The sequence below is a fragment of the Bactrocera oleae genome, chromosome 5, assembly GCF_042242935.1.
Source record: "Bactrocera oleae isolate idBacOlea1 chromosome 5, idBacOlea1, whole genome shotgun sequence".
Lineage (NCBI taxonomy): Eukaryota > Metazoa > Arthropoda > Insecta > Diptera > Tephritidae > Bactrocera > Bactrocera oleae.
The window spans coordinates 33,453,779-33,466,226 of NC_091539.1; the positions used below are offsets into that span (position 1 = coordinate 33,453,779).

Sequence of the window (12,448 nt, forward strand, 5' to 3'; positions counted from 1 at the left end):
CGAATCGCTCTTCGCCACACCGTTGATGCACCAGAACTCGATGGGCTCGCTAAAGGACAAGGCCAGCCTACATTCGCGTTCACGTTTCTCCACATTCGGCTACGAGGCCGCACAGCCGATGCCACCACCACCACAGCCAGCTACCGCCCGTGGTGGCCAACTAACGGGACTAAATATACGCGACGCACGGGAATACATTGAGATGCGCGAGCGACATCCCGCCCCTAAGCCCAAAATGCCGCATATGCATCGCATGGATGCATTGCCGCCCACACCGCCCACGCCAGCTGTGCCACCGGAGATGTGCCACCATCATCATCAACATGCCGCACATACGCATGTACACACGCAACAACAACAACAACAGCCGCAGCACCAGCAGCAGCAATCACGCCAGCAATCAGCGCAGCAACAGCAACAGTTGTCGATGCAGCCATCCAAGGAGAGTAGGGGCGGTGGTGGCAGGTCAACCGCGGCAGCAACAACAACATTAACCACGGCGTCATCAGCTCAGGGAAAAGGCAAGCCAAAGCTAAGTCAATCGACAGCTTACATAGACATTAGAAATTCAGCGCCGGATGTCATCATAATGACATCACATTGACATTTAAGTAACTCAACGAAAATCATGCCATATCCACATGGGAGCGCACAAAGCAACAATAACAAAACGCATTAGCACACTCGACCGGCTATGGGAATGTGCTGGCAACAGCAAAACGGCCAATGTTGGTGCTACGGAGCGAGAATTTGAGTGAAAAACGCACACAAATAAGGAAGTCATTTGGATAGGTAAAGCTTTTAAGCGCACGGATGTGCAGACACATACAGCCACATATACTCAATGTATGTAGCTTGAAGTCACACAACTTTCTTTATTAAATGCTTGATTTGCCAAATGTTATTCGGAACAATTATATTGAGGTTATGTTGGGGCAGGAAATCGATGAATTTCATTTCGAAACGCTTTAATATCCTAAAATATGTATTATTGACCTAAAATATGTATTGAATATCAACTTTTTATTTAACGCTGGTCTTTAAGAATAATTTTAAGACAAGTTTTAATTCAATAAATCGAAATTAAGAGATTCATGCTTTCATAACTTGGAGGTAACCATGTTTTACATTAGATATTGTTTTAATCGGTATTTAATAAAAAATGAATTAAGTTTTAAATTATTTAAATAATTATTAAAATAATTAATTAAGCAGGGGTTGCTTAAATGGCTATGAATTTTGAATATCAGATTCATATGACGACCCTCTATTTTATACATTTTAGTGTCAGAAGAAAATTATAAATAATTTTAGAAAAATCTATATCAATAAACAAAGTCCTTTCATCATATTTCTATTAAGCAATACTTGGGTTCGCGTTTCTCTAAATAGCAGGAAATAGCACCCAAAAAACATTAAATATCTACGTTGTGCTTAAGGCTTTTTTAAATTTTCGTCTGAGCTTCGTCTGGCGAGTAGTTTTGCCTTTAAGATATGCTCTTTCTATAATTGTATATATTGCACATTGTTCTTTCATATAGTCATATATCGATTTCAAAACGCAGAAAACGGTGTATTAAAGTTACGACAAAGTCTAAAATGTAGATAAAAGTCAAGCAGCCATAGCAAAACTCTTTCTGATATTGGTCAAAATTATCGAAACTACTGATAAAACTGACCGCACTTAAAATTATTTTTAATGGAAATCATAGTTATTGAATTTCTGACCAAAAAGGGGTAATCAGGAAAGAGACACATTACGATGAGATCATTGAAACAAACTTGAACCAAAGGTTACGTGTCTAGTCAAAATTGAATTTAGTGCTGAAAGCTATAATTAACTTAAGGGGTTATATCCACTTGTGAATTTTAACACTCGAATTTGTTTGCACATATTTGAGAATATTCTCGAATTATTGAAATAGACCAGGCAAATAGTTTCGGAGAAATGAGCGTATTGCTATTTTAACTTAGTGCAATCGTCCCTCAAAACTTTAAAAGCGTTTGTCACAGTCACAGTTCTTTTGGGAAATCGCTTTGGCAGAAATTAACATTTTGACTAGTCCTACGACTGTTACCTGTTTATATCTAAAGTAACAATTTTTTTTTTTAGTTTTTGGGGTTGAAATAATTTTAAGCAGAAAAATCTTCCATACAGCCAGACATGGCTTTTCGGAGGTCCTCTTGGAAATCAACTATTGGATCAAAGAAATCCAACAATTTTCAAAATGAATTGCCGATAAAAAAGTACATTAAATTCTGTTAATGCGCATTTTTATTTATTTATTAAATAAATTCCTCTTGACAAAAAAAAACGTGTTTCGTGTCATACAAGTGGATATATCCTGAATCTTATCTTGTGCGTTCTATCCATATTAGGCGTAAGAAATAATAAATAATAATTTTAAGTTAAAAACGATGTTAGGACGATTGTTGGTAGGAAGGGAATCTGATTATTTTTATCGCTTTGATGTACAAATCTTCTTGGAAATCTATCACATATATATACTAATTTTAAATTAAATATTTAAAAATTAATGTAAATTATTGAAAGAGTCTTAAATACTTTAGTACTTCCGCAGTAATATTTGGTTCGAAGAAGTGGACCGGACGGGGTTTTATAAAACGTGTAAATATCTCAAGCCGGTAATTGAATTACGGAAGGTTGTATAATTAGTGACAATGAAATCTTAATATTCCCTTGGATGGGATATATTTGAGAAGGTGATAAAGGGCAGAATATGAGAATTACTATAATATACATGTTTTTTTTAGCAAAATGCAATGAAAGGTGGCGCAAATAATGTAATAAATTTCATTACATTATTACAAATTTTGATTTCGAAGTATTCCTTGAACCAAAAAAATCGAGTCTAATACCAGCGCTGTAACCTCTAACTTAGTACATTAATTAGCACAGCCGTGAGACTTGTCCATGTCCGAACGTTAACTTAATTGCTAATAAGGAGTTCAGCAACCTTTCCTTGTAATATATTTGTATTATTTCACGTTACTTAAAATATAACAAACAAAAAGCTAAGGGATGTTGCAAAAAATAGTTTTTAATGGTGATTTGCAGATACTGCCCGGTGCTAATTATCTTTGATATCTAAGATAAGTTGTCTTTGATTCACCAAGGGTTGGAGAGTAGTGAATCGAACAAACTATACCGGTTAGTCAAATAAACAAATTGACAAATGATTTTTTTTCGCGACCAAAACATTTTAGTAATCTCTTTGTTTCGTATCGTGTGCTTTCTATAAATAACTATAATTTATATTTTTATTTCATGTTATTTATAAAAGAAATCCTAAATCACAATACGTCACCCGTTAATTTTTATATTAAGAGCTCAAACTTTGCTAGAATTTTTTCTCATTGTTTCGGACGATATTTCAGAGTTTTATGTAAAAAAATTAGATTTTATTTGTTTTGGCCCACCCTAATATGCATGCATATTTTATATAAAAAATCACAAACGGATAATTATTTAGTACATTAATCATACAAAATTACAAATATATTATATATAACATACTCGTAATGAAATAACATAGCAGCTAATACGATACTCGTTAAATGTTAACTTATAGCGAATTTTTGAAGTGATTTTTAAAAACAAAAAAACTTTCTACCGAACTAAAAATAAAATTTAGTGAAATATTATAAATAAAATAACTATAAACAATAATTTATAACTTTAGGAAATCTAACTTTCACTAACTATGACAGAATTTCGCTAGGGACATCACATACAAACATTTCGAAAAAAACTAAGGATAATAATTATTAATATTATTCCATATTTAAAAAATAACAACAAAATTCAAATTTACATTACACTAATTAATGAAGAATAATGCAGCGGAAAATTTAGAATTTTACAAACTTTTTTGGGACCACAAGTATCACGTGACACATGAATTACTTTGACATATTTACACACATTTAATTTTAGAGGTTAGTAGTTTACATGTTTTTGGTTAGCTCAGCATTTATAAAATAATATGTTTATAGCGGAAATATTCAATTGTAATACATAACTTAACACAAACATATTATATATGTGTGTAAATAAATGTTTTGTCATGTGTTATGTAAATATGTGTACATGGAAATGGTAAATACATACATCGCAAAACTTGTAAATTTCTCTTAGCGAATTATTGAGTTGAACTCCACTAGAATAAATGTTAATAGCAAAAAATTTCAAATAGAAAATAAGAATTATATTTCTAAATAATTGAATTAAATGTGTGTGGTGTGTAACTAAAAGATTTGCACAATGATATACAAAAGAATAAACAAACATATACACATTTGTTATAACTTAGCCTAATACCATACATATTGTACATATGTATAAAATGTATAAAATGCATATACCGTAATAAAAAATGTGTAAATTTAGCGTTTGTTAAAGTGCGATTCTATTTTGAATAAAAAAACTATGAAAGGTAAAATTTTTGTAATTTCACTTTTGCGGATTATGGTCGAAAGTAAGTAATTTTTTGAATCAGCGAATATAATATCAGGAGTTTTCTGTAAGTAGTTTCGATTTTGGTAGTCATTTGGCATTCGTTTTTGAGTTTACAAAGCTCAGTATACAACCAGCTAGAGTGCGCCATTTTGATACACTACCATAGGACTTTGTATCTTGATATCACGTTCCAAGTTGGGCGCTCAGAGGAAGTGTAGAATCGTTTTTTACTCCCTTCAAGTTTACATCCACGGCAAGTGCTATTATAGAGCTTACTCATTTATAACGCATGTTCTGCAAATGCACTGCAATTCTGCACTATTTGCTCAAATTGTATATTGAGCATCCTCTTGATCGATCCTAGCGGACACGGTTTTGTCTCTGCCTCGCATTCGTCTAGAGACCGGGAACCCAAATTAAGAACAAGTGGAGTTGACCTGCCAGTGAGCTTAAAGCCTTCTTTGCTTTGTTTACGACGATGCAGTTGATCTATCTATAAATGGCCGCTTTCTGTATCGATAAAGAGATATCTAGATTCTCGGAATATACCCCCGTCTTTACACCGCACTCAGGACACGTCGGTATAAATTGAGGTAGTATTCTCCTCCTTCAACCTTGGTCCGATTAGTATCGTCTTGCCACTTTCCGTATGCAAATTTCTATGCGCACTTGGCGCAGAAGAATATCGGACATGACTTAAACGCCCCTGTAACCCCTGCACATGCTGCCCTACTCTAAATTCCATTTAGTTTTCTGATGTTATATTTTTTTTCTAATGCTAGCCACCAAATCACTGCTCCATATGTAAGGATTGGTCTAATGACGGCCGTGTACGTCCACATGACTATATTTGGTTTTAGGCCCCAGTTTTTGCTGCATATCCTCTTGTACGTGTAATACGCCTTATAAGCTTTCTTTAAACGTTTCTCAATATTAAATTTCCATATCAGTTTGGTATCTATCTCCACCCCCAAATATTTTGCAGTTGGGGACAAAGAAATTGTAGTGCCACCGCGTGTGGAGAGCTGAAATTGAAGTATTTTGGTTTTATTGGGTTCACACCTGGTCTGTTATTGGCGGCCCTTAAGCGTAACCTCTGTAAGGCTATTTCCATAATCTCACTGGTAGTGGAATGAAACAGCCCTGATACCAATAACACTATATCGTCTGTATAAGCTACTGCCTTCACTTCTCCTCCTTTGAGTTGAAGTAGTATACAGTGCCACTAGCCATAGAAGCGAGGACTACACACCTACTTAAGGAGTCTCAATGCTTCCATAAATTGTTCGTATCACTGAACCATGTGATGCTATAATAATTCTGATCATAACCATCGATTGAATCCATCTGCACACCGTGTCGTCCATGCCGCCCTGTGTCAAAGACTCAGTGATTGTGCTTACTTTTAAGTGGTTAAAAGCTCCTTCTATGTTTAGGAAGGCAGTTATTGTAAATTGCTTGAAGTGTAATGACTTTTCTTTTACGGTTACTACCAATGCATTACCCTCTCTAGGGCCTTCAACGTGAAGGAGGTGAGGCTTATGGGTCTATAGTCTTCAGCATTAACGTGTGTTCTTCTGCCTGTTTTTGCTAGGTTTGGCCTTATAGATCCTTTCAAGCCTTAGAGGGTATTTTAGCTTCTGCAACATTAAGGGAGCTGTTAATATAGTATTCTATTGTATTTTCTTCTTGTTGACTATGACTGGTCTACTGTAGTTGAAGCTAGTTCCTGTTGAACACCCCTTGCCACGGATTGCTGACTACCAAGGAAGTGGGTGTTCATTAGAACCTTAAGTGACTCTCCAACTGAGGAGGTCCAAGCATCTCCGTCTTTAAATAAGCAATATGTTCTTTAGACAGTATATTACTCAGCCTGGAAGATTCTCTGCAACTTTCTATTAATGAGCAAAAATATTGCCATGAGTCTGCCTTAGCTATCCTGACGACTGGTTTTTGCTTTGTTTATCTTCATGATATCTTTATAAAGTGGCAAATTTTGGTCTTATAACTTTCATTAAAAGCTGTATTTAGTTAAGTTTTTATGTTCTTAAGATTGTTGTTCCACCAAAAAGGTGACTTCCGTTTCTTCAGAACAGTTAAGGGTGTGGATTTGTTAAAATAATTAAAAATTAAAATAGTGGTTAAGATGTTTTCAATCTTCTCCACCTCTGCATCCAGCTTTTCAACATTCCTGATGTTATTGCTGCTTCCCCTCCTTGCTAAGCCTCTAAAAAGAAACTAGATCCCTTTTGTTCCACCTTTACCACTGTGGTGTGATTAGAAATGTGTGATGTGCTGTAATTAGAAAAAAGAAATGCATTTATATCTTTATTGATGAGAATGCAAGAACTTGGTCTACCTTCGCTCCGTTTGCAAAAAATGTTGTAATTGCTGCTGGTCAGCCCTTTAACGGTGTCTTCTCTAACCCAGGGCGATGCTGATGTCGAAAGCGAAATGATCAGATGGAATTAAAAATCGTCTTACATAGGAAGTAGGCGTGGTTGTACTCCGATTTCGTCCTTTTTCGCACTGAAACATAAAAATTTCAACGTAATATCACATACCAAGTTTAGTCGATATCGGTTGAGTAAGTCCTGAGATACGGTTAGTTGAAGAAAACAATTATACTTTGTAGCAAGATTATGCATTAAGAAGGGTTGTCGGCACCATTAAATTTAAAATCTTGGTTCCCAGGCATTTTCTTCCAGTCATTGATGAATAGATTAGTGCACTTGAAAACCAAAATTTTGTCTTACAAGTTGGTTTACGAACGATTTAATTTTAGCGGTTTTAGCTAATACACATTAAATCAGATGATATCTACTTGAACGCAAAAAACCCTGTGGAAAGATACTCAAAAACTTAGAAGCCTCTTTAAGGAATAAGCTCATTTAACTCAAACATTTTGCAACAGTATTGCCAATAAAATTAGATATCTGATTATATATTTAACAACCACGTTTAAATAAATTGATGAGTAATTTTTCAAAGAATGGTATATAATTATGTCCGCAAAAAAGGGCCCCTTACGTGTCCTCGTTCCAGAATACCAACATTCTTTGATCTCAAGAGGAACGAAATATCATTCAAAGGAGATAGTTACAAAGTCTCCAAATAAAAATTTAAAAAAAGTAAACCTTATTAATAATTTGCAGCCGGGGATTAATAAGTCATGATAGGGAAAATATGATATAATAAGGTCTAGCTAAAAATACCAAATTTTGATCATTAATTCTAGAAGTAAGTAAAGAAGCATCGCATATTTTTGGTCGAGCTGTATTAAACATGTACTTAGATGTATTAAGGGTTATACCAAAATGTTTAATTTGAGATTTTGAAACAAAGTGGCTGTAACTGGGACAATCTTCGGAATCACCTTTCAAACAGGGCCTTTACGAGCAACGGTAGTTTTAGAAACTCGTGATATCGTGATATCGTGATTAAAATCGGGATTTTATTCTACATAGATTTTCTAGCTTTCTTTGAAAATATGTAAATATAGCATTTGTTTGGTAGCTATATGCTGTAGAGAACCGATCTGAACAATTTCTTCAAAGATTACATTGTTGTTTTAGCTAATAACACATGCCTAATATCGTGAAGATACCTCGTCAAGTCGAAAAGTTTTCCATGCAAGCACTTGATTCCGATCGTTCAGTTTGCATGACAGCAGTTTGCTATAGTGATCCGATCTGAATAATTTCTTCGAAGATTGCTCCAAATCTGTAGGTAATATAACATCTCAAATTTTTGGGAAGATATCTCGTCAAATGAAAAAGTTTACCAAGCAAGCACTTAATTCCAATCGTTCAGTTTGTATGGCATCTATGTCCTATAGTTATTCGGTCTGAACAATTTCTTTGGAAATTGCACAGTTGTCTTAGGCAATAACACATGCCGAATTTTGTGAAGATATCTTCTCAAATGAAAAAGTGTTCCATCATCATGCTGATCATATATACCGTACATATATTCATTTTATATGGTCTACGACGTAACCTTCTGTGCGATACAAACTTTGTGGCAAACGTAACATACATGTTCAGGGTGTAATTATAATGTAACTGTAAAGGTACAATTGGAATTTTATATAAGTATGTATGTATATCTCTCACGCTTCAACATTAAAGCAGATTGGACAAAAAAAAATTGTTTCTTTCATTAATCTGTAATTTGAATAATGCTTAAAGAACCGTAAATTTTCTTTTAAGGCCGTTAAGTTTCGATTTTTGGAAAATTCTTAGTTTTAATCTTATGATATTTAATGCATTTACCACTCCGTTATATCACTTTCAGGTAAACTAAATTTTCCTTCACTAATAAAACAACAAATAGCCAACAAGTATTGTAATTTCCGTATCACGTATAAACGTAACGTACCGATGGGTTTATTCAAGTTGTAACCACAACAGCGATATCTTCATTACATATTAAACAACATTTTTTTACTTCCGCTTCTTTTGTTAGCAGGAGATGAATAATGCCAACTTTGGAAATACCATTTGAGGAAAGACTCCGCTTAAAAAGTTGAGAAAAATAAAATTCTTCCCATTCTAAGCTTCTTATGAGAAAAAGTCCTCTATCACACAAGCTCTCATACTCTAATCCAATGCAATCTACGTTACGATGAAATAAACAAAATAAAGATATAGTCGAACACTAACTCAAAATACTATTCCAAAATTGAAGAGCTCTATCTAATCTATCTAAAAGACATCCAGAACCTCTGATACCATATCCAAAAATAATTCTAATTACACCTTTAAGTTCATTTCATCAATTTAAGCCCTAATTGTTCTCAAATAACCACATATTGAAACAATTATTGGGTCTGCTTTTATTTTAAAACTTATTTAAAAAAACATATACAATATTATTATTCAAGGTATTGCCTATTCTAAGCTACAAGTATAACATTTTCCCATCTTTATGGCAATTTGTAGTTTCCATCCCACAAGAACTGCGCGGGCTTGGCGGCCAATAATGAATCAAGTAAATATTTTTTTATTATATATCGGTCGTTTTTCGGAAAGCGCTTCCTTCAATTTGGTGAGTGTTTGTCGGTAGCGTTGGTAACACATGGTTTTAGAAACTCATAGTATAGCACGCTCTGATTCCACCAAATACAGACCTTGGCGTCATGGATATTCGGCTTTGCTGTTGATTTGGCTGGTTATATGATAATAAAATTATCAGTTAAAATGTTTAGTAATGTAAAATATTTTCAATCGGTTATTTATCTATTTTATTATTCTATTGTCGGCAATAATACATTTAACTTAACTTTAATTAACATCAAAGGTGTTTTAAAAAAGGAGCCGCCCCGCTGTGAAATCTGAAACTTTCAGCTTGTCAAATTCCAAAAAAAGTCCAAAAATATTCTTAAGCACTTAAGACGTTATGACTGATCGAAACATAATAAATTTAAGCTGAGATTGGGAAATTTAATAAACTCCCACACTAAGAGGCCCTAAAATCAATTACAAACGTTATGAACCATCGCATTAATGGATAATTAAATAACAATGCAACCATTCACGCGACGAACGCAAATTGTCATGAGTATGTCTAAAATTAAACATTAATTCAAGTGAGACGAAACAACAAAGTAAAAAGCGAGAAATGAATGTGTCAAATTTAATTACTCAACGCCTTTTTAAACTGTAATTGACAGTGGTGCATCATAATACTTACAAATATCGCATTTGCATAAATGTTATTGGTGATATTAGGGAGGTTTATAGAATGAAAAGTTGGCGACGGTATCAGAACATTTATTAAGGGTGACAATTAGGTGTTTCCAGCGTTGTAATGAAACGATAGTAACAAGAGAGGATACGATATTTTATTCAGTATATGTGCTAGTTCCGTATGGTTAGCTGAAAGTTTTACCTATAGAAGTAATTCACCATATTTGACGTCATCGTATACGATTGGTTGTCTCATGACTCCCTTTCGAACTCAAAAATGTCATACACATCAAAATCTCGAAACACTTAAAGCAAAAATGCATTTTGACTTAGCTTATTTTTTAATATTTTATAATTTCCAAAAAGAACGCAAACAGCCACACAACGTTTTAAGGCGGCCGAATAAGAAATTAGGTGTCATATGAATTGAAGTCAAGAGACATTGAAGGAAGATTTTACTTGTCAGAAATGCTGTTTGAATGTTTCAAAAAGGAGTAAATTTTGCACCGACAATCCTAATCGCAAAAAATCATATCTAAAAGGTGGACAAACCGCCAGATCAAAGGCAAAGGATCAAAAGCGCGTACTGTATTATGAATACGGTTCAGATCAAAAGAGGTTGTCAAAAATTGGGTTGATTCATACTTGACCGCCAAGACGACGAAGTTTTTTTGGGATGGAATCCACAAATTGCCAGACAGATGTGAAAATGCTATAGCTTCGGATGGACAATACTTTAAATAATACTATTGTAAATGTTTCTCTTAAAAAAAAGTAAAAATTTTGGAATAAAAAAAGCCGCATTAGGAAGGAAATAGCAAAAAACAATAATAATTTATAGAAAAAAATAATAATAATTACATTATTCTAAAATTTTTAATGAGACAGTTTGTTGAACAAATAAGCTCTATGAGGAAATGTATCTTTCTGAAATTTGCCGAATATTACCCAAAGACATTAGGCATTCGTAGTTTGATAGGAAACAGTACTGGGATTATTTACAAGAATACAGCAATAGACAGCAAGAGAGTAGAGCTATGAAAAACTACCTTTTTTAACTATTTTATTGACCAGATTATGCTCTCTGAGGTTAAGAGCAAATACCCGTTCTAAATATTTACATACTATTAAAGGAGGTTGTGCACAAAACAGAAGTTTTTAGAAAAAATAATACAAAACTAAACAAAAACTAAAGTTACATAAAAAATGCTTGTTGCAAAGATCCATATGATCAAATTTAACTTTTTAATAGTTAGAATTATAAAAATTATCACATTAAAGTTTATATTCAGGTTTAGGTATCCTTTAACATTTTCTGGCAAAAAATGTTATCAAATATATATTTACTTAAGGAAAACAACTACCCATCACTAACTTCGCAGTTCGGAGTTAGTGAGACAAAAAATGCAAAGTATAAGAGCTAATCTTCCTATCTACTCGCTCACTTTCTGAATGTTACTGTTAAACGAATTAACTGCAGATTGCAGAAAATAAATTTTTCTCAAACAAGACAACCCTAAAGTTGATTACCAAGTGTAGAACAACAAGTGCAACAACCAGTGTACAACTAGCGAATAAATTTACATAATAAAAGGTATTAAGGAGCAGCACAGCTCTTAGAATGCATGCAAATGACCCCGAATAAAAAATACACACAAGTGTGCAATACTCAAAATACGCAGACAGATGCTGTCGCCGCCATCAAACGCTTGCCAAAAATGCTACAAAAACACTTTATATGAATATTATAAATTTATGTAGAAATATATACGATGGGAAACATAAATTTCAACAACGCCAAATATTGCAAGAGGGCTGAGATAACATATGTAAGTACGTAAAAATATGAAAAAAATACTGTTAAAAACTCGTAACGAACCAAAACAGTAAACAGAATAAACTGAAAAATAAAGTAAAATAATAATAATTTGTTTACGTCAAGTGTTGGGTGCATACAAAACTGAGTGGACAATTTGAAGATGACTAGGTTGTTTTTATAATAATTTATTACCCCGAATTCGGCAACTGAACAACTCCAACGGCCACACACACATACCTATGGAAATATCTTCGCTGTGTGAAATGTTTGACTTTCGGCTGAGCTGCTCACTTGAGCCAGTTAAATGTTATACTTAAGTAGGTGCAACGCCATTCATACAAACATATGATGCAAACATTCATGCATATGTGTATACGTGTGTGCGATCGTATAACTGTAAGTATATCGATTTATTTTGCAAACGAACAGCATTTTTCGAACGAGATTCCGCCAAGAAAA

At 33.8% G+C, this 12,448-nt stretch overlaps 1 protein-coding gene and 1 long non-coding RNA gene across 5 annotated transcripts in view; one reads left to right on the forward strand and one right to left on the reverse strand.

The window, feature by feature from the left end:
* Window positions 1-4,463, forward strand: part of Neto (Neuropilin and tolloid-like) — a 60,131-nt gene extending 55,668 nt beyond the window's left edge. For all 3 annotated transcript variants that reach the window (XM_036371768.2, XM_036371767.2, XM_036371769.2), the window contains exon 13: window positions 1-4,463. In XM_036371768.2, the coding sequence (XP_036227661.2) occupies window positions 1-604 (604 nt within the window). In that variant the 3' untranslated portion in view covers window positions 605-4,463.
* Window positions 4,457-12,448, reverse strand: part of LOC118682591 (uncharacterized) — a 26,229-nt gene continuing 18,237 nt past the window's right edge. For both annotated transcript variants that reach the window (XR_004978408.2, XR_004978407.2), the window contains exons 2-3: window positions 6,840-7,009; window positions 4,457-6,775 (exon numbers count right to left, since the gene is read on the reverse strand). This is a non-coding gene — a long non-coding RNA (uncharacterized lncRNA). The remainder of the gene's footprint in view (window positions 6,776-6,839; window positions 7,010-12,448) is intronic.